This window comes from Diceros bicornis, chromosome 15 (assembly GCF_020826845.1).
Source record: "Diceros bicornis minor isolate mBicDic1 chromosome 15, mDicBic1.mat.cur, whole genome shotgun sequence".
Taxonomy (NCBI): Eukaryota; Metazoa; Chordata; class Mammalia; order Perissodactyla; family Rhinocerotidae; genus Diceros; species Diceros bicornis.
The window spans coordinates 34,695,768-34,722,853 of record NC_080754.1 but is presented as its reverse complement, the minus strand read 5'-3'; the positions used below and the strand labels follow the sequence as shown (position 1 = coordinate 34,722,853).

At 37.7% G+C, this 27,086-nt stretch overlaps 1 protein-coding gene across 2 annotated transcripts in view; it reads left to right on the top strand.

Moving 5' to 3' along the window:
- Nucleotides 1–278: 278 nt before the first annotated feature.
- TP63 (tumor protein p63) overlaps nt 279–27,086 on the top strand; it is a 94,884-nt gene continuing 68,076 nt past the window's right edge. For both annotated transcript variants that reach the window (XM_058556123.1, XM_058556122.1), the window contains exons 1-2: nt 279–351; nt 18,104–18,358. In XM_058556123.1, the coding sequence (XP_058412106.1) occupies nt 310–351; nt 18,104–18,358 (297 nt within the window). In that variant the 5' untranslated portion in view covers nt 279–309. The remainder of the gene's footprint in view (nt 352–18,103; nt 18,359–27,086) is intronic.

The window sequence follows — 27,086 nt, the reverse complement described above, 5'->3', positions numbered from 1 at the left end:
AGATTGGTGATAAGGAATTCTAACTACTTAATGAGATGGGAGAGGCCTCACTCCATTGGAGTGGAGGAGTCCAGGTGGAAGGTGATGGATTGGACAGGTAAAGAGAAGAGTCCCGCCCCTCATGCCTATAGTTGGGTATATATTAGGGAACCTAAAATTATGTAGAGAGAGAGAAAGAGAGAGAGGGACTTGAGTTCTGTTATCTTCTTAGTAGATTCCTATTGTAAGGGTCTCAGAGGGGGTGGGGGGGTTGGCAAAATCCTGGAGCCAGAAGAGAGGACAGCGGCATTGATCAATCTTACAGCTAACATGTTGTACCTGGAAAACAATGCCCAGACTCAATTTAGTGAGGTAAGGATTTTAGATTTTAGCACTCTATTTAGAGGTGCTTTTTCATTTTTATTTTTTAAATAAAAGCTTACATATTGTGGTTCTCCGTCACCCAACGTAATGTTTTTGCAAATTGTATATAGGAATCTCCTTTTCTTGGTAAATGTTTTCTGTGGTGACTGTAAGATTTTTTTTTTCTTTAAGTAGGAGATGAAACAGTAGGAGAAAAGAGAGAAGAAAAATTTCTGGGTGACATTATGTATTTGAAGAAACCCAATATTCAGGAGTTTATGAAATCACTTTTTATAAGTATAGACTGAGAAAGCAGATCACATTCTGCTAGATACATTGAAATGACTCCTCTGTTGGGTATTCATATCTCAGTGAGACAAATTAGTTCACTGTGTCTTAACTCAGTTAAGTTCTTAGTTCTATCTCCAGACTTCATCCTAAAAGCAAATGAAGCTTTTTTCAAAATAATCAGGTGAGATTTTTTTTAAGCCATCTTCATTTTGAATTCTATCAATCCAGAGACCTACCTTAATCCTGAGGGGACTTCAGTCACGTCCCTATTGTCTGGTGATTGACTTAGACTTTCACTGTGTAATGACAAAGTTATCTTGCAGTGATGCATTATTAAATGTTTATACCTGCATACATATCAATGTGTATTATAGCATATAGGATTTTATTTAAGGAATTGATGATTTCCCTCTCTGATCTCTCCTCAAAAATTGTGTCTTAGAGATTTAAATCACTGGGCGAAGGGATAAGAAAGAAAAACTCCTGAAGAGATTGTAAGGCTTTGAGGAAGTTTCCTAAGGTTGAGGGAGGTCTAACAACAATATTAGTTTACATTCCTCAGAATAGGGCAGCTGTGTTGACACTAATCAGATTGGGGGGTGCGGTGTGGAGAGAGCGAGCTCACTGTTTCTGATGAAAATGCTTGCAGGCGAATGCTTGGAAAAGTAGACTCGAGAACTCAAATTGAGTTCCTTAAAATTCAAAACAAAATGCACAGCACTCTGGTGCAAAAGGAGGAGTCCCACGAAGGGCAATGGAGCAGGGCCTGGCTATCATATTGACCGCGCTATTGTCTAGACACCTGAACTGTGTAAATATAGCAGGGGAAATATCGAGTTATCTAAAGAAGGAAAAGGAAGTACCTATTTTCCTTTAAAACATTCAAGCAGGCCTCCTTGTCCTCAGTGGAGAAACTTGAGTTTCTTGTTTTGCTTTAATATTGAAAGTTAGCTTAAAATGTTACCAAACAATTTTTGAAGCATGGAGGTAACTTTTAAGATTATCTTGTTTCTGTTTGATCCAATGTTGTGCAGTTTTAATCGTTAAAAAAATAATCTGTTAGTCATATCATAGCTGATTTTGTGTTTGTCCATAGCTCACATACAGTATTTATAAGCTGGCTGGGATCTATGTGTGTCTAAGTATACAAGGGTAGAAGCAAAGTTGGTTTAGAGGTATCTATTAAAAAAGTATGAAGTTGATGGAAAGTGGAAATAATTATTTCTCATGAAAGGAAAGACACTGCATAAATACTGTGATTAGAAGATATCTGTAGGAATTATTGCCTTTTTTGGAGGCAAAAGAGTCATGTCGTTTGTGAGAGTATGGCATCCTTATGATGAAAGAAAATACCTTTACACGGTTTTGAGGTTTTCAAAACTTTAGGTAAATGTGTGGTCAGGTGCTCAAAAGGCAGCAGTTGTCTGTCTTCTGTTGGAATGCTGCTATTGTACATACAGGATATCTATGAAAAAATATGGCTGACTTCCTCTACCTTCCTGCGTCTTTTTGTATATTTTCATCATGAACTTTACATCCTTCTTCTAGTGTGCATATTATATGGTATCTTCATGGCTTGACTTCCATTCTATTGCTTAAGAGCAGCTTTCTTTTCCGTATAGGGTTATGTTTTAATATTTAGCTCTCTGTAAACATGCAGTTCTACATCTGAGCATATGAAATGCCTGGGACCACATGGCCCTAAGACTCCTGAAATTTATACAAAGGTTAAAATGTTTTGGGATTCACCTTAAGATACCGTTTATTAGTAACTGTCAATACGGAAACAGCAATTCACTATTATCACACAAAAGTTGTTAAAAATTGGGCAGATTAAGAATAAAAAGGCTATGTAACTCCTTGTGAGAATGAAAGCTATTTTAAAACTATAACCCATTCTCTGACATCAAATAATTTTTAATTTGCTAGTAACTTCTTTGGGTTGAAAACTCAAAAACAATATAAAAATACTATTCCTTCTCTATTCCCTTTTCCACAACTTGCCAGTTCTTTCCCCCCAAGCAGATCTGGATTTGCGGAAGCTGTTAATGAACAGGAAAGGGTCCGGAAGGGAGGAGAACATAGGCAGGATGTAACAGGCACAGCTTAAGGTTAAGGTTCCACCCTTGGGTGACAATGGAGAGGCCTCAAGCAAGCACGGCTCCAATGTGCCAGGCATGGAATGACACAGCCTCTGGGACTGGTCTCAGGCTTGGAGAGAGAGGCTCAAAAGAAAGGAAATTCTTCACAGATTAAGTTTTAGGTCAACTTTCTTGCCAAAAAAACCTGGGCTGTGTGTGTGTATGAGAGAGAGAGGGAGAGAGAGACTGAGGCTCCCAAACTCCTCCTTAGAAGGACATTTTTATTAAAAATCCCCATTTGGGGTTTTTGATGAAGAGGAAAAAGTACTTTGGTAAATGAGTTATAGTATTCTAGAACTAAACGGGACTTCAAGGCTCATATACTGAAACACCTCATTTTACAAACTGAGGTTAATGATTTTTCTTTCTGTAGTTGAAAGAGCTATAGGTGTATAAATGAGTCCTGTTTACTTAACGTTTTTCTCTTTAATACCAAGGAGAGCTAGAATACACCCTAAAAAGGGCCATTGTGATTCATAGTAGATACTCCAAAAAGTTTCCATTAGGAACTGATGTGCAAATCTAGTTGAGAGCAGGAAGAAAAGTGCTGAGACAGCGGTATAAATTCTCGGAGTCCAGGTCATTGCCGTTTAATTGACCCCTGGGCCTGTGTGGTCAAAGGAGATACAGTAATCTTCCCTATTCCAACTCTGTTTCCAAGGGCTGAAACGTATTTTTCCCAAGAGAGTAACTTTTCTCTTAATAATCAACGAATGTATTATCTTAAGCTTCCCTGTGTCGTGCTTCTGAGATGTTGAGCACCACAGGTAAGAGCACGGGAGGTAAGAAGCAGAAGCTGCAGTTTAATTCAGGTGTCAGCCAGGCTCTGTTGCCCTCCAAGCTGCGGTCTTAGATTGCACTACTTGTTTTACAATTGGTTGCCCTCAAGCCCAGAGGGGACTGGGAGAAAGAGATCTGAGATCACAGATCATAGATCATACCTTCCTTCACTATGCTTGGAAAAAAGAGTGGTGAAAACAGTAAATCACTTATCCTTTACCGAGATAAGGAAAAAGCATGTTTAGTTTGTTTTATTTTTTAGAAGAGCAATGATCCTCAACGGGGGGTGGAGAGTATAGTAGGAAGCATGAATGAATATCTGGGTTAGCTATAGCAACCAAAAAAATATCGTTTGCTCTTACATCTTACCACATACTTTTTCTGAATGCAAAGTTGCTAGAATTTTCTGAGACAATGAGCATATACAGAACTTAGAGTCTATACTCTTTCTATTAAGGGAGGATATATATCTGAGGTCATGAGATTTTGTGTTTATCAAGGAAGAATATGGGTCAAACAGTTAAGGACTATGTTATCACAAATGTACCTAAGTTTGCTTTGAGATACATGTGATTGCTTTGGGTGGGACCTGAGCTGGTGGGGTAGAGAGGGATAGGTAAAAATCCTCCCTTCATAGTAATATTATGAAATTAAACTTTTTTCCCCGGTTGAATACATTCTTAACTTCTAATTGTTTTATGTCATTTAATAAATAAGGAAGAGTGAACACAGATACCAGAAACATACCTCAGTGAAAAACAACTTAGTTATTTCCATAAAATGTTACTATTATGAAAATAAAAAATTTTCAGGCCCAATGGACTCAGAATTTTCTTTTGAATGTATAATAAGATAAAAGGCAGATGACTGATGTAGCATTATTGTCCAGTGCCAAGTCAGTAGACTCCGATGCCTATGAAGGGTGGCCAGTAGGGTAGCAGATTTTGTTCTGTAAGAGAATGGATTGAAGTGTCAAGGTAAAACAGTTGATCCAAAAGTTAATCTATACATCTTATTCCTAATCTTCTCTTAAGAACACAATTTGGAGGCACAAGAAAATAGTGAAATGTGGCTTATTAATGTGTTACTTCTCTAAATATTTTATAATGTTCCCTTATACCTTTTAGTTAACTTGTACTTTGTAATATTCATGAATAGTAGTATGGAGGAGGAGAAACTTAGGTTAGAAGAAGGACTGACACTCGTTTTGAATAAATGTTTACTGAGCATTGTTGCATGTAAGATGGTACATAGGATATGATAATGAGTAATAAACAGTTCCTATACCAAGAAGTTTACAGTTCATAAGGGGAATAAATACATACAGTTATAATACAGGAGAGATCTTCAGTGTCATATGAGAAGTGTGAGCAAGATTATAAAAAAAGTCAAAGAGAAAGAGAGTAGCTGGAAGCAGGAGGACCGAGAAAGTCGACATGTATATATAGGCGGCAGTTGCACTCAGAAGGACAGGATGAACTTTCTAAGTCCTAGCAATGTAAGAGGGAAGGAGGATTTCAGGTGAAAAAACAAGCATCAGCAGAAGCACAGAGGTGGGGTGAATGCTGATGTACTCAGAAATGTCAAATAGTTCAGATGGAATTGAAAGTATGAAAGAATTAGGAAATAGACTTGGAAATGGAAGACAGAATGGCCCGTGGAGGGCCATAACACATTTAATATAGTGGCCGTGATAACCCATGGCAGGAATTTGAACAGAGGAGAGGAGTCATTGGAGCTATGGTAGGGTACACTGGGAAGGATAAATGGCTTCGCTCAAGACGACTTAGAAGTATAAAAATGCATTTCTCTGCATTGTACATTGACTGCCTGTTTTGCAAGAATATCCGTCACTTCTCTGGGACCTTTGGAAGGGCAGACATGGATTGTTTCTAAAGTCTCATATGACTCATGTATTCTTTGCCCATGGCTCTCTTTAATAGCTGTGGTCTGTGCCATAGATAAGTTGGGAACCATTGGTCTTGGTTTATCTTTATTTATGCTTGCTATTCAAATGTAATTATTAATAGCACCACTTTCACTTTCAAAAGTATTCCATTTAGAAGACCAAGTATAGAGTCACCCTGTAAATAAAGACCCCACTTTTTATTCCATTCTTTTCCCCAACCCCCCACCCCAAAATGAAAAAGTAATATAAATTTGGCTGTAAACCAGATACAGTGATTTTGATATCCTAGCCACAAACCGTTTAGATTATTTCCCGCACGAAAAGAAGCATTTCCTTACAACCCAACTAACTGAGAGCTAATTAAGTATAGTCACAATGCTAGGCACTGTAAGGAAAGCAGGAATGAGTAAGTTGCAGCCACTGGCCTCTGAGAATTCACAATCTTAGGGTGTACATAAGGTGTTTATACATGACTCCAGTATAAAACAAATTGTGGTAAAAGACATCAAAGGCTCTCAAAGACAGTGAAAATGGTTCAAACTGTTTATGACAAAGGTAATATTTCACATGGTTTGAGGACCAGAATTTAGCCAAGGGGGGAAGGGAGCAAGGTCATTCTGGGTAGAGGGTAGAAAATTAATAAAAATTCAAGGAGGAACTGCATAGGACCAGATGAAAGAGCATGATATATTGACTTGAAAAGAGAATGTGTTGACTTAAACACTGATCTGTATTTAATATGTAATACATAATCCAATTTAATATGTATGTCTAAATGGAAAGCTTTTGTAGAAACAGCAACAAAAGATGGTAGGGGCTTTTATCTCAGTAAGAGCTAGAACTCATGCATATTTTGAAAGCGTAGGCAGTGTTCAGAATTGGAGGTTCAAAACTTTGGCTGCATGGTGAAGGGGCGATAGATAGCATCCTACAGGGAGGGAGAGGAATTATTAGCCTAAGTGATTGCTTCTGCTGGGTGAAGTTGAAGGTTTCCTATTCCCATTCCTTAGACCTCTATAGAGACAGATAAGGTGCCTGACCCTTACAGGGACTCTGTAATTACATTTTTAAATTAATCAAAGCTAGGAACAAAATCCAGATAGATTCTCTATGTTAATTAGGATTAACTTTATTTTAAAATAGTCATCTTAGAATCAGGAAAGGAAAACCTTTTTCTCTGGTCACTGCTCTAAATGTAGATAGTAATCCTGGAACTAAATGTGAGAGAATATGCCAAGTATGACATTTGTCCAAGATGAGAATCCCAGTTGGGAAATAATAAAGCGGAAGCAAATATGAATGTCCATTTAAGAAACAAACAACCCCCAAATTAAACAAAAAACAGCAACAACAAAAAATCAAGATCTTAGTATCTCAAATTTTTAAAAAAATTTGCCATAAATTTTTCAAATTCCATTTTGGACAGCGATACACATTTGCACTTAAGATTTTAACAGAAATATTGGAGGGAAGACGTGTCTTTACCCACATTAATATTTTCTCCTTCCACTAAACCTCTTTCATCACTTCCATCGCACCCAGGAAGAAAATGTAGGCAATTTCAGAGGTAATAGTGGGGTAGGCGAGGGTAGGTACAGGGGAGGACACTCAGTGATTTGATTTAAAGGCAAAGGGAGGGGGTAGGAGGGAGAACTGGGCTCTATGATAAATGGGGGGAGATCCAAGCTCGTCTCTCATTCCTTTCTCTTCCACCTCAATCTAATCTTCCGCTTGCGTAGATTTTGAAAATATCCAACGTTAACATGTGATTGTGCTGCTTTTAACTCTCTGCATAGGGGAAACAGTGAAGTCCTCAAACTACCTCGTTGCTATACAACCTCCTTTGCAGAAATAAGTCGTGAAATGAAGTATCTGTCAAGTCTTTTCAGAAACAGTACTTTTTACTTCTCCACATCTGATTTTCTTATTTGATCTGATAATAAAGCACACCTTTACTATTCAAAAAGCATTCCTTTCTATCTTCTGCAAAAAAAAAATCTTGGAAAGTTCTGATTTCTAAATTTATTTCATGTTTGATAATGACTAATGTATATTCTGTTTGTTTCTTTTCCAAAGACAAAGTAAAATTGGACTGTCTTGTAGATTCTAGCTGAGATGTCTTCATCGGATAATATTCACCTGTCAATTTAATATTCAGTAACTGGTGGTAAGATAAAGCACATGTTGGTTCCAGGTGAGGGAATAACTGGCAAGAATGAAACATTTTGGAATGTTAGTGGATGTGTGTAGAGTGTAAATTGATATCTCATGCAAAACTTGTGATCTGAATTGCATCTTGTCTGTGTCTCTTAAATGGAAAAAAAAAAAAAAAATTTCCTTATAAAAGCTGAAAGAGGGAATTTTGAGTCAAGCTGTGGTGTGTTGCCAGAGGCGGAAATTTATGAAACACTCTCATCAGCTCTTCTGGAAACACTACAAAAGAAATAGTTCTACTTTCTTATTGGTGCTAAAGCCACTAATAGGTGCAGTTTAGTATAATACCCCTATAAGAATTACCACCCCCAAAGTGAGCTTGCCTTGGAAAGAACTCTGCACAGGCATTTTCTTTTTCCTTTTAAGCTTGCGCAAAACACCCAAAGGGGCCATTTCCAATCCAAGCAGTGATCTTTCTCAAGTTTATTCTTTCTCAGATCACAGAGACAATGGGGAATATGCCCTGTTTACTCAAATCAGTCTGGATTAGTGTCACTCTATTGATGGAATCAGAATTAAAAGGAAAACCATTACCCTCTCAAAGGGCAACATCAGGTGTTTTGGGAATGGCTTGATTACTTTTAAATAGACCATGGGAGACTCTGTCACCAGACTAAGGTTGTGGACTGTACAAGATATACACAGAGAGAAATGGTAACACTGGGTGAGGTAGAAAGCCCTTGATAAGCCTCAGGCCTGGGAAATTATTTCAATAGACAATCCCAAAGAGCTTGAAAGGCTGAAAATCAGAATAGTCAGATTTCAGAGAGGATACTTTCCCTGTCTTCTTTCTACACTCCAACAGCACCACCCAAATATTTATCTAGGTCAAACCCTTTCCATTTTTAAGGCCCTGTTGAGAGGCTACTTCACCCTTAAAAAAATTGCTGATCTCCCCATTCAGAATAACTCTGTCTTCCTCTGAACTCTTTTGTACTTTTCTGTTCCTCTCTCATTGCTCTCTGTGTGGAGCAGATGCCTTCTCTCCTCTCGAGGCTGAAGACTCTTGGAGAGTAGAGGATGTGTGGTATTTATCTCTGTATCCTCTCCATGGCCACTAACTAGTGTCCCTGAATTCAATGGAGGCAGTGTCTGTTGCTATTGCTTAAAGGAGTGTCTTCACATAAAAATATGGCATATTGAATAAACTTACAGAAATGGCTCTTTGTCCCTGACTTGTGCAAAAAAAGCAAAGCAGTTGCACATGCTGTACAAGCCTTATCTCTACCTGTATGCCCTGAATCATATGGTTTTCCTTGACATCTTGCAAGTCTTTTTTTTTTTTTTTAAACGAGCCCGGGTATTTATTTCTATTATACTTCAAGTAGCAAGAAAGTTTTGAAAAGACAGGGTAGTTTCCTGAGTGAGGAATGACTTGTACTCTAACAGAGGTAAACAGTGTAAAGTGTGTGCTGCTTTCACTGAATTGATTACCCATGAAGACAGAGAATCTGTTTGATTTTTTTAAAAAACTGAACAGATTAGATTTTTATCTTGCTTTGCAGTCACTTTTTAAAAGTGTTTACTTGCTTCTACACTGTTCCCTTAATTCATTTTGTCCCCTGCATGTCTCTCGATCGTCACTAGAGAGGTGGGTGGTTTGCCCTGGGTGAATAAGCTTGACGATTTGCAAACACTTTCTCATTTTATGTTCTAAGGTGTTATTACTAAAGGATGTCTGAGAAATCTTTAAGTCATTTTGTTCTTAAACATGGTGTCCCAGCTTTTTTTTTTCCCTGTTCAAATAAGACACTAAGGAGCTGTTGTAATTATTAAACTGATTGATTGATTGTTACTTTCATAATGGGGTAAATAGAACAAAATGAATAGATGAGTGCCTTTTCAAAGGAAGCCTGTCTTCTGCATAGCTGGAAACTTCAGTTTTATTTTGCAATTAAAAGTGACAGCTTAAAGGAACACTCCAATGTTATATGTCACCATGTCTAATTACAAAGCATAGTAAATCACTAAACACTTTATCTCACATATAATGAAGTATGTAGCAATCAGCAAAGAACTTTGACAAGCAAAAGCGAATTAGCGCTCATGAAACAGTCTTCCTCTTTTGAATATGTATAGAATAGTAAAGCAGAGTAGTGTACTGCTTGTTTCATGCTTTGGTTTTCCATTTGCAAATAAAGGCTAGTGTTTCAACCTCTGAGTGTGGGTTATAAAGTCTGGGAAATGAAGTCATGAATGTAGACTATTTGCAAGAAGTGGATTGTAAGTCTGATAAACTACAATCACAGTTCCTCAAAACCTACCTTTGTAAGCCTTTAATTATGGCGTTATTCTAAACTGAATTCTGGTGAACTGGGCAGAAAATCATGGGAAGGAGAGAGGGAGGGACCAATTTTGTGGCCTATCTACCAGAAATGAATGTCTTACCCTAAGCTTGTTTCTGACTGGTTTCTTTCCTAAGCAACCTGCATTTGGCCACAAGTACCGTCCGTAGGAAGTGAGTAATTATATGACCACAAACATTTGGATTCTTATTGCTGACCTAGATGCGTTAGAAACAAACTCTAGACCATCAGGTAAAAAACACTGCCGTGGCACAAAAATGTGTATGTGTTTGTTTTAAGGAAGTAGAAGCTCATTAATAAACTTCCCAGCTAGGTGTGAGCTACCAAGTATTACTCATTGCCTTGTGAGTGACAGGACTGGCTATTCTGCTACTAGTTCCCATAAAAGCTGAAGGTAACAGCACAATTCTCACCCACCAAAACAAAGCAAAACACAAAGTAAAGGTCACAGAGAGTATTTGGAAATGCCTATAACATTCACCTCGCAGGAGGATGTGAAGAGGTGAATCCAGTATGGAGGCAGACTTACTTCAGCATAAAAAATCAATACTTAGTTGTGTTAGCATGAAAGAGATATTTTCTCAAAATGATTTTTATTTTGAAATGTTTTACATTTATTTTTTTAATAAATATTTCCTGAGCCTCTACTGTGTTGCAGACACTGTTCCAGATATGAGACTCAGCACTAGACAAGCCAGATATAATCTCTCATAAATTTATGGTCTAGCAGAGAAGACCAACATTACAAAATATTTATACAGATAATTAATTTCCATTATAAGTATGTGATGCAAAGAGAAAGTTAGAGTGCTATGACAATGTGGAACAAATGAGAAAACACCTATCTGGGCAGTCGAAGAAGGCTTCTCCTGGGAGATGACACTGAAGCTAAAAGCTGCAAAATGAGTCAGAAAACAATCTGCAAGTGCAAAAGGCTTGAGGCCTGAAGGAATTCACCTTTGAAAAACAGAAATAATGCCTATTTGGTTGCCCTTTAGTGAGCAAGGGGAGTTTCAATAGTGCGCATAGGCCATTTTAAAGATTTGGGGCCATTATTCCAAGAGAATGGGAACCTGCTCAAGGTAGTCAAACTTGAGAAGGAGGTGATCAGATCCGCAGTGAGCTACCATCTGGTAGCTCCAAGAAGCTGGGTCTCTAACTCTGCAGTTACACATTCTCAGAATGGTTCAAGTTTTATATCCTGTCTCTAAGGAGTGGAAAACATTCTTTTTCAGCTATAGAAGAGGCATGTTTTCGTTGAGTGTAACTTTTAGATAAAAATCCCAGGCAGAAATTTGAGTGACTCCGATTTACATGCAATCAGAATGAAAGATAGTTAAGAAAGCGGGTTCTCAAGCCAGATTTACTGGTTTCACATTCGGGCTCTGTCACTTACTACCGTAAGCAAGTTACCTAATCTTGTAGATCTTCAGTTTCCTTATCTAGAAAATATGTATAAAACATGGGATAATAATGCCACCTAGCTCATGAGGATTAAATGAGTTCATGCAAAACACTTGAACACTCTAAGGATCAGAGTAAGGACTGAGAAATAGTGTTCACAGTAGTAGTAGCAGTACTGGTTAATATTCTTTTCATAGAGAGGATTGAATATGGATGCTAAATATATTTCAGACTTTTTAAAATCTTGATGGTCACTATTATTTTATTGAAATTGATATGTCTTCAGTTTCATGTTATGATGAGCAGAGCTATCTCTTGTGATAAAATGTTAATCACATTTAATCACCCCATTGTATTAGGTCATAATTTCTGATATGGTCTAGACAGATACACTTTCAAAATTATTTTTAAAACATTTTAAGCTCACTTTAAAAACCAATGAAGCACTACTGATGAGCTTCTAAAGTCACCGTGGTCTGTTTTTCTATAGATGATCTACCTTCACTAAAGATTTTTATTACTATGTACTTTCTTCCCTTCACATTACTTGTATGCTAAATAAAGCTTTAAAAACAGTGATTACTACAGATTGAAAATGTCCTCAAACATATGTTTGTTCCCACTTTAATAAATATCTCTTGGTTCACTTTGAAGAAACTGAAACTCTGTGAATTTTTGCCTAATATCTGGATCAAGAATTATTGAATATTAAAATTATAGCTTTCTGCTTTTTGCTAAGCCCAATGTTTCCTTGGTATCTAATGGTGATGTCAGTTTCCTTCAGAATTGAGGTGCTCGTGATTATAATTTTGTTCACTTGTCATTATTACTAGAAGGGAGTTCTTACAGAAATCATAGAATTTAAAGTTTATTTTTCCTTAGTTGAGCTCTACACAGTGTAATTTAGCTTTATTTGGATCGAGTTTTAACTTTGATATGTTTCACGCTTACTGGCTTTTCAAACGCTATGTCTAATATTTGTTGACATTGTTCACCTGATCAGCCAACTTTGTATTTATTTGTCTCATGGGCCATTGTCTATGTTGCTTGGGGCTCTTAGAGAGCTGTTCCCTAAGTTATGGAATCTTGGTCCTCAAAGGAATCTTGACACTGTGTGTGAGAACATTTTAGAAAATTCTAGTAAATTCTCTGCCTACTGTCTTTCTAGAAGGTTCGTGTGTGCTTAAGTGCTTTATTCTTACATGTTGTTCATTATAAGGTATGAGTATATTTTACCTCTAAACATTCACTTTTTAAGAACATTTGAAAGACAAAAGAGGTGAAATATTTTATACCTAACAAAATCTGGCTTTGAGAAAAATGTGATACTAAATAAATTCTTAAGGGGGAAAGATGGTGCAGTAAATTGACATTCTAATACAAATATCTTCTTGACCTCCAATGGAGCACTTTAAGTCAATTGTTTTTAATTCTAGCATAACACAAACCATCATTCTTTCACGTGAGGCAGGTGGTATAAGACTAAAAAATGACAAGTATTTCTCCCTAAGGCAGTGCTTGTTGAAAAGTCAGTATCTGGCTGATATTTGGGAATGAAAATGTAGTACTGTCTGCTGGAGCATAATCGAATGAATGCTTTGTAAAGCCAGGGTCACGAAGAAAGCTGTTTTCTTTTCCCAGGAGGGGCTTTAGAATGTTCACAAAAGCTCCTCCATGAAGCCTGAGGTGAAAGGTTCTATCAGCTGAGGAAATCGTATATGCTGTCTGAAACATTTTCGATTTCTAGGTTTGGCCTGGCAAATCCATATAAAGGAAATACAGTTATCTCACTTTTTGAAAGTGATCTCATGACATTTCAAATAGCTCTACGGTTGAGGATGGTCATATCTACCAGAATGTTAGAACTGGCACAGCCTTTATGTTTGATCATCAGAATCAACCTCTTTATAGGAAACTAAGGTCCAGGTTGTCGAGTACCTTATCGAGGGGTATACATCACATTAGTGGCAGTGTTGGGACTTAGACCCCACATCACCAATTCTAAGTTCAGAGTTCTTTTGCATTACTAGAATGCATTCAGGAATGTAAGGAGTGCTGAAGAATGTTCAATTCCCTAGCCTCATCTAACAGTCAGTCAAAGATGGTAAATATATTTTCTTCCAAATGAAATTTTGGCAAGTTATTGTTTCCGGTGACAAGGGAACATTTAAATCGAGATAAATAAATTATGATTATATATCCCAACAGTAACCTCTCCTATCCCTGATTTGCCTCTCATTCCCATTTTTTATTAATCCTTGCCGTATATTGATGGCTATTGTCACCAGGTAGCCATAAATTAGCTATTACAGATAGTAATATCTGGGAAAGAGAACTTATAAAATTTCCTTTATACAGATAAACTGAAAGAGCGAGATTTTCAAAAACACAAATTATATCTAAGTCCCTGGTTCCATTGTACTGGTCAAATGACTTGGTTGGAATCCTTTTCTGATGTTAAATTCTTTTCCAGGAAATTAATTGCGTCCTCAACTTTAATTAAGTGTAAACCCAGGTATTCAATGCTGAGTTTTGTTTACAGCAATATATATAGATACATTATTTCTGAGCTGATGAGAAGATAATTCAGGCCCATAGTATATTCAGAATGTAAGATCATCAAACAATATAATCCAGGAAAGAAAAATAAAATAAAACTAAAGGGATTGCATTTATAGGACACTTTTAAATCAGTGACCATTCAGGAAAAATCAAATCTTCTATACAGCTATTTTAATTCTAAGCATCCAAATTGAAGTTGGGTGAGGAAATACATCAGAGTCTGTAGATGGCTATGAGAATGCAAAAGGACTTATGGGAGAAGAAAAACAAGAAAACACTTTTCCTATGTTTGGAAATGGTAGTTATTCTTGTTCTTTCCTAATGGTGAAAGCAAGCAGTTTGAGATTCAGCCCCTAGGTATCCCTACACTTATTACTCTAGCTCCATGTTTCAGAAGACCCCCAGGGTGTTCTGTGATTACAGAGTTAACATACGGAGTATGTTAAGTCTCTGTGACCAAGGTGTGTTTCATCCTTTCTGTGGTCAGATCAGCTAGTCTGATGAACCTGAATATATTCCAGCTAAGGATGTTGGTAATTTTCCAGGCTCTAAGAGGTGACTTTCCTATTTCAAAGTTATTTTATAGGAAATGAAGCATCTGTTTGAATTCAGAGAAAATCAATTGCTTTACTTTATCAAGCTTACAGTAGACATGAGACAAATTGTGCTCATTTTCTCCTTTTATATTTTGTGGGAAGAAGACTGTCTCCTCTTTCAGACATGATACGGTAGATATGTAACATTTTTCATTCATTCATTCATTGAGTGTCCATGAGTATGTTAAGGTTATTCTGAGATCAAGACACCTTGTGGTTAAAAAGTGTTCATAAATTATTATTATTGTTATCAATCTACTTCCTATTTCATTTCAAATATTCTAATAGCTTTTGTTACATAAGAAACACATGGGACATATGAGACTCCCTAGAGTTCTCCCGAGAGCGGTTTTTGTGACTGCTATGAAAGTGTCATGTTCTAATTTCTGAGACTCTTCTTGTCATTGTACATAGGCATTACATTCGCGTTCCAGCATAACACAAGTTTCTCCCCCGTGTTTATTGAATTACTGACAGTAAAGAAGGGACACAGGTATTGCTCCCTTCAACCCACCAGCTTCACTTTGGTGGGAAATAAGGAATAAATATTATGCACATTAACCTGATACAGAGCTAGCTCCTTAGGCATGCAAAGTTTGCAGTCGCAAAGGGCCTCGTGCCTTGTTTAATGCTCTGCTATCACCATTTTGAGACTCTTAATAACCTATGAATAAGAGGCCCTGAGTTTTCATTTTGCAATGGGCTGTGCAAATTATTTTGCTGGTCCTGTCTATGTAACACTTGTTCTTCTTGGCTATGTTGGTCTGCCCTTGGCTTCCAATCATACTCTGGGACCATGTCCACTCTCTCTTCAGATCAAAGAAATAAGAGGCTTTTTGTTATTGTTGTTAACTAAATGTTTTTAAAATTAACGTCTAAAGCAGTTTCCTATGGCAGGTTTATGACATTGATTTTTAATGAAGCTATGAAAAGTATCCACGTAGATTTCCAATCATATAATTCTTACTTTGGTGGGTTTGTTGTTTATTTTAGGTGAATTAATTTGAAGTTATTAGTATCAGTTTTATGCTTTTTTGTTACGACAATCGATTATACTACTTGGCTTATGTTTCTTTAAAATCGGGGAAAAGTTTAAATTGAAATATGTTTTTCCATTTTTATCGTAGATGATAAACAGCTCTTTGCCCAAACCTGAGAAATCTAGCTTTATGTTACATAAATTGAGGAATTAGCATTGGAAGCAAATCCTACTGTTGTTAAGTAAAATATTTTACCTGGAACTATATGGATTGTAAATTACGGCGTTTAAAAGTATACCTGTCAGCACCCACGGTGCTGTTAAAGACTTTTGGAATAGAGTTTCTGCTTCTTTGGTGCCACCCAAATATGTTCAGTCTTCCTGTTATTCTCGGGGTCTCCTTTGTGCCTCGGAGGTAAATGGAGTTTCCATTTCTCTTAAGTCTTTCAAGAAGCACTGAGTGTTTGCTCACTGGCTTTTAAAGCTAGGTCCCAAAACTCTTCTCTTTATATATATTAAAAAAACAAATTCAAAGGGCCACGTTTCTTTGTTCTTATCCAAGCCCACAATTAGCTGAAGTTCCATTCTGTGTAGCTAGAAGGAGGAGGACAGGGGTGGCCCAACAGGCATTTTACTGCCTGTGAGAAAGTGCTCGGCAAGTTTCTTTGTCCTTTTTGTCAGAGACGGCTGCCTCCCTAATTGTACTGCTGTAGGGAAGCACGTGCCTCTGGGAGCATTATCTGATTCCTACAGGACGTTCAGGAGTGCTTTGTATACTGACCCTTAACTTGAACACAAATAATATCTTTTCAATCCCCTTCCCAGGCTGTTGCCGCAGGCTTGGATACCTAAGAGCTTTAATTCAGCCAGGGGTGTGGACGCATTTGTACCGGCCTCAGGTTTTATTTTTTTCTCCCCTGGTTGTCTCACCTGCAGTTTCGCAGCACCTGTCAAGAAGGGAAGCTGAAGACAGAGCATAGGAGAGGAACAGGAGCTGTAGAAGTCAGAGGGGAGAGGAGGCGAGACAAACAGCTGCTCTTGTCAGCATGGGGATAAGTGTAAAGAGATTAATAGCTATTTAAAGAGCAAATGGGGACGTGGCATTCGGCAGGGGAATGCGAATGTATAAATGTAATGGAATGGGCATGCGACCGTTAACATTTAGACAGATGCTCTCTGGACTGAATGGAATGGCAGAGTCCATTTCTCCTCCCCATGTGAAATAATTAAAGTTTAATAAAATAATTTTATTAAACAAAGTTTAATTAAAAATTTTTTCAAGTGTCTATTTCTCTGTGAGTTTCTTCTTCTCCATAGTTTTACTTAGACTGGGACTCGCAGAGTTCTATTTCAATTGAAGAGCCAGAGTCCTCACTTCCTTTATAAAATATGTACCAACAGGACTGCCTCTCTCTTCCTGCTTTTGATTTGTTTTCCCTTCACTAACTTGAAGAAACAATGAGATTTCCATGTGTCAGAAGGTTTCACAAGGGGAAAACTGTACCGTGGGCTGGTTGCCCCTTTGGGAAACGTGTCCAGTTGGACTCAGGTTTAGGAATGACTTAAATTATCTGATCAGGCTGACAGGTGTGATGGCGTGGGCAGAGCCCTGGACTTGGAATCAGAAGATTTGGTTTCAAAATCCCCACTCTTTGCTTATTAGCCAATGCTTGAGCAAATCACTTCCTCTCTCTGATAGTAATACAGTAAAGTTGTTTTGCAGATTAAATAAGAAGAAATTAATTCATTCTTTCCTTGAACATCTTAATGAGTACCTACTCTGTGCTCAGGCTCATTTGCATAGAAGACGAGGCATCTGGCAGAGGAGCTCCATGAGCTAACCTACTTCTGAATTATATCAAATATAGAATTTTAATCATAACTAGATGGTATTTCTTTTATACATGTCCTACTCTAGAAAAGAATAAACTGCTACAAAGAAAATGAAAAAACAAAAAAATTAGGCTGTGTTTGGATGATACGCTAGCATGTTACCCTTTATAATATATAGTTGGCTTTCCCTAATTTTGCTACCCATGCCCCGCCAGTCTTTATGAAACTAGTCCTTTATGGGGAACTCTTGATACCCTGAGGCAGAATATAAAATTATAAGACTAAAAGGAAATTTGAAAGTCATCTGATTTTGCCCCATATACAATAATTTAATGCTTAAATCCCTTCTAACGGTTTTTCTCATTCTGAAGACCATGGCAGAAGAAAATCAATAAGAAATAGCTGGTGGTGTTCATTTATTTAAAGAATTCCTAAGCAGCTACTGAGCATTGGGCACTTTTTTTTGCCCAGTTTATGAATAAGCACATATTCTACTTTCAAATGCTCTTTTAGAGACCACAGTCTCCAAAGGCTGCACATGAGAGCTGTGTGATCTGTGCGGGTCATTACACAACACACACAGTCCTCAGACTTTTCTTGGTGTTTCTGCGTGTCACAAATTGCTCATTTTACCTTGAATGACCTGAGGTCGAACACTGTAGAATGCATGGACCAAATGATGCCTTTATTGGAGCAATGATCTGCAGTTTAAATGGCTAACATCAGGATTTCTGGGTGTCCTGCAGCCACAGTACACGAACCTGGGGCTCCTGAACAGCATGGACCAGCAAATTCAGAACGGCTCCTCGTCCACCAGCCCCTACAACACAGACCACGCGCAGAACAGCGTCACGGCGCCCTCACCCTATGCGCAGCCCAGCTCCACCTTCGACGCCCTCTCGCCGTCGCCCGCCATCCCCTCCAACACCGACTACCCGGGCCCGCACAGCTTTGACGTGTCCTTCCAGCAGTCCAGCACAGCCAAGTCGGCCACCTGGACGGTAAGAGTACTGGGCGCCTATGTGCCATTAAAGTTGACCCCTAAGTTCAAGAGTCGTCTTCATCACTCCCCAGGAGGGATTTCTCCCCCCTCAAAGTTTAGAGATCCCTGTTGAATGGTGGAAAATTTCTCCCTTGTCTTTTAAGGATATTTTGGTTTTGAATATTTAACAGTGAATCAGAGAGAGAAAAACTGTCGTTTAATGGGAATAGCCCGGATCTGGGAACCAAAAGCCTGTGTTCTGGCTGACTCCTAGCGGTTTCAGCTGATGTGTTCTTCTCTGCTTCACGCTGTTGGAAGATTCTTTGTGTGGTTCTTTTTGGAAAAATGTAAAGCCTTATGCCAACAAGTATCATAATCATAGGATATGTGTTTGCAGTCCCCAGAGTGTAGGATAGTTCCCAGTCTCATTATTTTGAAGAAGAAAATGTCACATTAAGATGTGATTAAAAAAAAAGGAATAAAATCACAAACACAGCATAATAAGAAATTAAAATCTCACTCATTAAGGAAGTGCTAAATTTGTTTATACACATAGATAGGTTCTATAACATGAATCATAATTTATTGATGCATATATATCTATTACATGCAGAAACGTCTTTTCCCAAAATGAAACCTCTAAAACTATACATCAGAGCCCTGAATTAGTCTAAAGAGAGTCTGATTTAAAATTTTGAAAAAAAAAAAAAAAAAAAAAAAATTTCCATAACTTTTCTAAGAAAACATGGAAATATTTTCAAACATTAAAAAGGTACAAGAATGTTTATTCTATTTCAAGGTTTCTTGTGTAATGTATTATCAAACATGAATAGAGCTCAAATATAAGGGAGGAGACCTACAAGACTGGTTTTAAGTAGTCGATCAAAGAATGCCCAAGACCAAAGTGGCATGTGTGTTTGTCAAACAATATAACGTTTGCTTTGATTATAGAAATGCTTCCAAATATCACCATCTTGTGGAGAAGTAGCTTGCGAATTGTTCTAACAGTTTTTGTCCCTCTTTGGCAAATAGATTTGTTTGGAAAGCGTTTCTATGTTTACGTCACAGCATTCAGCTCACTACAGGCTTTCATCCGGTTGTGCAGAATTTATAATCTGCATTCCTAACACTACATTCCAACGCAACTTCACGTGTGTTCCCTCGTCTTGACCTTACGTCTCTGTGAACTGGGTAGGACAAGTTCGATAACTCCCATTTCACTAGTGACAGAAGGTGGCATCCTCAAGTCGCAGAGGCTTTTGTGTCACTGGACCTATTTCTGACGCTCCCTGCCCCCACTAGATTGTGTCTTTTCTTTCTTTTTCCACCCTTTTATATCAGGATGTCCCAAAGTTGTCTAAGAATTTATTTTAATGATTTTTCTTTCGTGATTTGAGAAGCGGTCTGTCACGGCCCATAGTTCACCGACCAAGTATAAGTAGTAGTTTAAACCGGATCTCTCATCCATGCGTTTTTTTTTATCATTTGTGTTATAATCCTTAATCTCTTTTATATTAATAATCCTGGAGATGGATACTACAGGTGAGTAAACTTGGAGTCCACAGGCCTTAAATAAATATGGTTGATTGACCTAAGTAATACTTTGCTGAGTAACCACTAGAGTAACCATTTTATGAATGGAGCACTGGTGTGTTTTAGAATAGGGGTCATCGATTGGATGTTTACAATCACTGATCTTTCAGGCTAACAGTTTCTTGTTTGACGTACTTAGACAGAGCTCCACTATATTAGGAGTGAGCACATCTGAAGGGATAAAGGGCATGTTGGGGCCACTAAATGATCGATTACTTCCCTTCTAAATGGTTTAGAACCATGGAAATGGAGCTTGATGCAAGTACAACATCAAATCGGTCTTCTTCCCTCCTACCTCCCTCACCACCTCCTCATACAGAACTCTTAAGGCTATTTTCAGGTTTAGCACAATCCTCAACCATCTTCGATCAAAGCCACTCTCTCAGAGAAGTACATTGTCTCAAAAAAAAAAAAAAAAGGCTAGAGATCTGTACCTAAATGATAAGTTAAAAAGAAAAAAATATATATTTTATGGAGTACACTGGTAAAATCTCCTTTCATGTGACGATAGTGATATCAGTACTCTGAAAAAGGGGGTAGGCCCTGTGGTCATGGGATAGAGCACTGGTTGGGAGTCAGAAAACCTAGATTCTCGTCTTGATCATCTTTGTGACCTTAGCCAAGTCACTTCATCTTTCTAGAATTCAGAGTGTGCCTCTGATGAGGATATTTGAGGCCCAGATGCATTATTTAAATCCAGGGCACTTGATCCCTTATCTCAGTAGCTGCTGAGATCACCTAAAAGATATCAGTTCTTAGCCTTGGACACCAGTGTCTTGTAAATAGCAGCATCTACCTCTTTGAGCCAAATCATATATCCTCACATTTATATGTAAACCTCACATTTTTAAAAGTGTTTTCTCTTACATTCATCTTACGTGGGCTTCATAACCAAGGCTGTTATCCTCAGTCTTATAAATGAGGAAACTTCGAGAAGTAAAGGTTACATGGCTAATAACCAGCCAAGGAGGGAGAGGAACCCAGGCCCTCCTCACTTCCAGTTGACATCTCTCCACTGTTCTATTTAGACTGTCTTTACTCTTGATTGATAGAAGGCACGGACATACAGGAACATGCAGGCACTGTGTAGTATGGAATGGAGGCTCAACTTATGGAGGATATTTTTTATGCCATATTACACCAACACCTATTTCTCAGGCATCTGTGCATCTTAAAGCAATTTTTCAAAATAAAATGCTATATTTTAAAACTGCCCACAAATTGAAAGCAGCAGAAGCAGCTGTCATTAGAGGGAGGCTATACTTACTGCATAGTCTTCTGGTGATTCTTTAATAAAAATCGTTTTAGTGCCATTTTATCACTTGTCATCCTTTTGGATTGTTTTCTCTCTTAATTTCTGGTTTTACTCAGAATTCCTGCCAAAATATAATTAATATATTTAAAGCATGTATGCATATTTTCTTTGCTTTCACTATGTTTTAAATCATGAATGTGGTTGTGTTTCCAGTTCCGTAAAAATGTGGTATTTATTTTAAAATTCTTCCAATGAAATAAAATGAAGTATGATGACATTTTTCCACATTCTCTATTTTACACACCCACCCACCCAAATCAACACTGAATTTAGTATTTAGTTTTAGACTTTCTTCTTATTTCTACAATGTAATTGCCACTAGTTCTAGAGGCCTCCCGTTTAATATAATGAAATGCTGGTCTAGTATCGTAGCCGGGAATCATCAACCATAAGACAGTTGACACGATGGTAATTTGGAAATGGCAAGAAATTTAGGTGCAGATTTCAACCCTGAAATTTGCTAGCAGCATATGGTACCTACCCAAAGAATTCAATCTCTCTAAACCTCACTTTCCTCACCTACAAATGGAGGTTAATACTTTCCTTATCATGAAGATTATATGACATGCACCTAGCATCGCCTGGCTAGTCATAGGCCCACAAGTATTTACTGAGTCTGAACATGAATCTCTTTGTTTCATGAATTTATTATAGTTTTGTTGAAGGTTTAATTGTACAATAATTAGTAATTTGAGAGAATACAAAGCAAAATTTCTTCTACTGTTTTTTCTTAATGCTTTTCGGGTATTAACATGCATACTCCAGCCCCAAGGGACTGATACTATCCACTATTCAAATATATGAATAGATGACATAGAGTGATAACAGGCTTTCCCTTATGCAGACTTCTGCAGGCTGGCTGTGCTGCTTTCCAAAGCCTACCCAAGCAGATGCAGGCTCTCCTTCCCAGCACAAGGAAGAGATCTTTCCAGATTTAAGGACCTGTTGACTTCCAGCATTTCTTTCTCTTTTTAATCTACCATTTCATTTATGAGAATACCTTTTTTGATTCCCCATGTTAAATAAAGAATAATAGTGGACCTCACTTATTAAAGAGTTGGCATATTAATTTGTAGTGGCAAAGTATTGGAGGCAACCTACATGCTCACCAGTGTGGAACTGGTTCAATAAATTATGGCAAATCCATGTAACAAAATACTCTATGGCCATTAAAAAGAATCATGTGTACTGATCTAGAATGCTTTTGACGTTACTTGTGAGGGAAAGATAAGCTTTCTATGGCACCTACTTGAGAATTGAGAAGACTGGTAAGAACACCACTTCTGGGGCAGAGTGTTTTCTCTTGCTGGCCTCTAGTGACCAGGGCTCTTTGTGAATATAGGTCAGTCTGTCTTGATTATCGACCTCACACACCTTCGTCAGTTCCAGAGCTGTTTTTCACAACCCCTGACATGCTGTATTATCTGTCTGCAAACACGCTGAAAATCCTCAGGCTAGTGTTTTTCTATTGTGCTTAGTCTGAGATAATGACCCTGGTCTTTGGACGTACAATCACTTTTTGCTGTTGTGACTTTCTCCCTTTGTAGTCTTCAAGGTCTTGTAAGGCAGGCATCCTGAGCCGGTGCCCAGCATATGGTAGGCCATTAATAAATATTCAGAAGCTTTGTTTTTCTCCTCATGGTTAGAGCAAACAATTATACTTCCAAGCAGTATCCCTCAATTCTGATATTTGTCAACTGTCCATGAATTTGATGCCGTTTGCCCCCACCCATGATTTATAGAGAGCATTCTTCCTTTGCCTTTCCTAATCATGCCAGCCTCGTGTCGTGTTCAGAGCTTTGAAGAATCTGACATGAGCAAGTGGAGAGATTAGGGAGGTGGCATTTGAAAGGGGAACAGCCAGTTCCCCAGAGAGTTTCATTGATTCCAACATATTGGTCTTCAAGCTCGCTCCCCTTGGCTCCAAAGGCGATCTGAGATGCGTGCCTGTGGCCCACCCTCCCTGTCATCAGGTTACCTGTAATGTAAGACTTCCAGAATAAGGCTGCCAGCTTTGCAGAAATCTAATGCAAGCCAGCCCATTGCGTGGCCCTCTGGAATCTTGGGACTCTTAAGAATAGCCCATCAAAGGACATGATGTACTTTTCCATGGTGAATATGATTTATCAGCTTCCTTTCACAAACGAAACACTTCTCTCCTCAAAGTTTGAGCCTTATTTGGGGCTTGAGTGGTCTTACAATTGAGTGGCTGTTAGAATTTATTGCTGAGGGGCAGGAGCGAAGTCAGTAGACTTGGCTCCTGCCAGTGATACATTTGTTAATCATAACAAGGTTATTTTCACTTCTTGCCGTAGCTGTCGTGTAAATCTTCTCAGATACTTATAGGAGTATCTTTTTATGTCCTTCCCATGGTGAAGAAAGTAATAACATTGAACATATTCACCTGTTATCCAAGCTATTTCTTAGTTCACAGAGTATTGAGGAAGAAAGACCTAAATAAAGGACTTGGAGATTCTGAGTGACGGTTCATGTGATTTACTTAACTCTAGGTTTGGGATTTGAAAATGAATTTCCATTGGAAGACATGCTGCAGAGGTGGTGTCCCCAGTCCAGAGCAGAATAACTTAATCAGAATGTTTGCTCTAATTTGTTTATATTGACTCTAGGTTAACGTTTTTGAGATAAGCCCGTTTTACCTAATCTAGTGTTTATGGCCCTCCCACACTCTCCTGAATGATTTGTTGAAAGCACTGTAGAGTTTCTATTTAAAAGAAAAAATTTTGGTATTATGATTTACTGCATCTAATGTTACAAGACTGACCACTGATTGAAAAGAAATAAACAGCAAATTTAAATAAAGCTTGCCTTTCTTTTTCTACTACAAAAAAATAACAGCAAATCCCTTTATCCCCGTGTTCTTTCTCCTGCTTCGCCTCCTCTTCCTCCATCTTCTCCTTCCTTCCCTCCCTCCCTCTCCTTCCTCCTCCTCCTTCTTCTTCACTTAGGTTATCATTAGTAGTGGTCAGTTTGGTTTTGTAGGTATTACCAGCCACTCAGTTTCTTGTTTTTTCACCGTAGCTTTGCTTTCCCAGAATAGTAGATTACTATGGGGAGGATCATGATATGACTCAATCACTATGGAAATTTCCATCAAAAACAGGAATCAGATCATCAGACCCATTCATTTATCTCATCACTTTGACTAGTAATAGGCTACCTTGGAAGTGGCAAGCCCAAATCTCAGTGAGGGCAGGGAGGTAGCATAAATGAGTCAAATGGTGAGAATGGGGATGATGGCAAGGTGAGCTTACATGCTCTGTGCCCTGTCTATGGGAGTATCTGCTTTGCAACCCCAGCCTGTTGTCATGGGGGAAAGCAGGCCTGACATTAAAAGATTAATTTCTTAAGAGCAGCTAGAAACCTGAAACCTGGATTTGCATGTAATATCTCTAGATCTTTAAATGATAGTAATAATTCAAAAAAAAAATGTAAAATGCTACAGATCAAACAAAACAATAGGTAGACTGAACGTCATCCTTGCAATATGTTTAACAATGACAAGGGATGATTACTTAAAGTTTTAATAAAATAACTGGAAACTAGAGCAAGCATCTAAGGGAAAAGTTACTAGTAAATATATTCCATTTAGACATAGTAATTCTCTATCTCTTTCAGAAGTCGTATAGATTAATGCCTTTCTACAATAAACTAAGCAACACATTGTCAAAGTAGATTTTTCTCAATTTGTTTTCTTGCAGTAAATGACCTTCCTACCCTCACGTCCCTATAAAATTTTATTTTATAAAAAAATATAATGGTATGCAGTGTTGGATCCTTTGCATAAAGACAGAATCTTATGTGTTTGTTTTGTTTTTATCATTAGAGAATTTGTGGGACTTTGTAACTTAACTCTAAAATTGGCCAAAGCTGTAATCAGAAAAGGGCAGTGAGATTTAAAGAGCTTCAAATCAATTTTCTGTTCACTAACTGATGGCTTATTTTGAATTGGCACATAGAGAGGGTACTGGAACAAAAATCACCTGAAAATTGAGGTATAAACAGAATAATGTCATAAGAATTTTTTAATGACTCAAGAAAAATACAGTATATCATTAAGCTTGCCAGAGATCCCTTAAATCAGCCCTGAGTGATGTGTGCCACTTACTGTGGGATTGCTGCTCTTGGTACATTCCCATTTACGAGCTTTGTGCCTTCTCCTGTTTGCATCCCCCAATATTAGCCGTTTGCATAGTGTAACCGAGTCTTGCAATAGTTCCCACCCCGTCAGGTGGAGAGGGGCAGATGTATTTTTCTCATGAAAGGTATTTAGCAATCAGCTGTCATGTCGTGAGTAAAAGCAATTGCATATAAAATAAATCCTCATGGTTTTATATCAATAACCATTAGTACGTCTACTCAGGTCACCGTGACTGGAAGGAGACTTGAGATAACACAGCTTTCTGCCCAACAACTTCCACTTCTTTGAGATTGAAAAAGAGTTTATTGTAGAATAGGAAGGAAAATCTTAGACTCTTTGAAGCCCTGCAGATGTGTTGTGGACATGGGATGGTTTTCAGAACGAGGAGTCCTGTAGTTAGGCACCTAGAGGCCTAAAAGTAATGATCTTAGCAGCCGTGTCTCTCATGGTTTTTAATAACGATTATGACCCCATCATCAGGCTTCCCTCAGCTGAAATTTAAAAGAAAACTGATAGTAGCTAGAGACCCTGGATCTAATTTATTGTGAGGTAAATTAGGGAAGGATTCTCACCTTACAAGTAGAATAAGCCTTCTCATTTTAGTTTGAATCTGATTATGAAGACTCATGATTTCTTAGTGAAAAAAAAAAAACACACCAGTATAATTTGCCGTCTTGTTATTGTATTAGAAATGTCTGAAGAATTGGGATGGCATTTCTAATTGTTTTACGCAGAGCTAATACTGAATTTTCAAGGTCATCAAATAGGTGTTTCTTCGTGGATTGCTCATTTAGTTTTAATTTTTGTTTTACTTTTTATGCTGTTTAGCCAGTATCATCTGCATTAAATCTTGTGGAAAATATAATGGATAAGATGAGGACATCATTTCAAAAGACATCATTTCTTTTTCTTTGAGTGGTTTCCAAGTTGTATTAAGTAGGAAGAATAATAATTCCTTAAGGATCCTCATTTGAATTTGAGAAGTCTTCTGACAGGCTCCTGAAGAGTGTGGCTCATTAAGTAGAACACAGAACTCGGAAGGACAACTACTGGGTACTAACAAGCTGTGTGATCTGGGACAAGTTGCTCTGTCTCGGCCCATCTGTTAAATGGGTATTATAATATTTACTTGGCAGTATTGCTGTGAGGCTTAATTAAAGTTTATGAAGTACTTTGGGAGCCTGAGAGATGAAGCTCTAAAAACGTAATATGTTATTATCTTATCCTGGATTTTCATTTTTAGATTTATGTGCACGAATACTACATCATATCCCCATGCTTACAGTTCAGGCAATTTTCCATTTATAGGTAGACATGAAATGATACAATATAGATATATAAATCCCTAGAAATAAATATGGGATGAAAATATGTGTATACATACATGTGTATTTTTTTCTAATGTAAAATAATTTCTTTTTAAAACATGTTGAATTGGGCCCTGTAACTATTAATCAGTTACCTTTTTTCTTAGAGTCTCATTGTTTTATTGGTAACATTTCAGCAGAACCAGTAAAAACGTTTAAAATTGTGATCACTTTTACGGGATCATTAAAAGAAGAATTTACTTTCTTGTTCTCAAATACACACAAATAAATATGCATATTTGTGTAAATACACTTATGTTACTCTAGTTCAGTAATAAAGGAATTAATTTACGATAATTATAATTTGGACTGG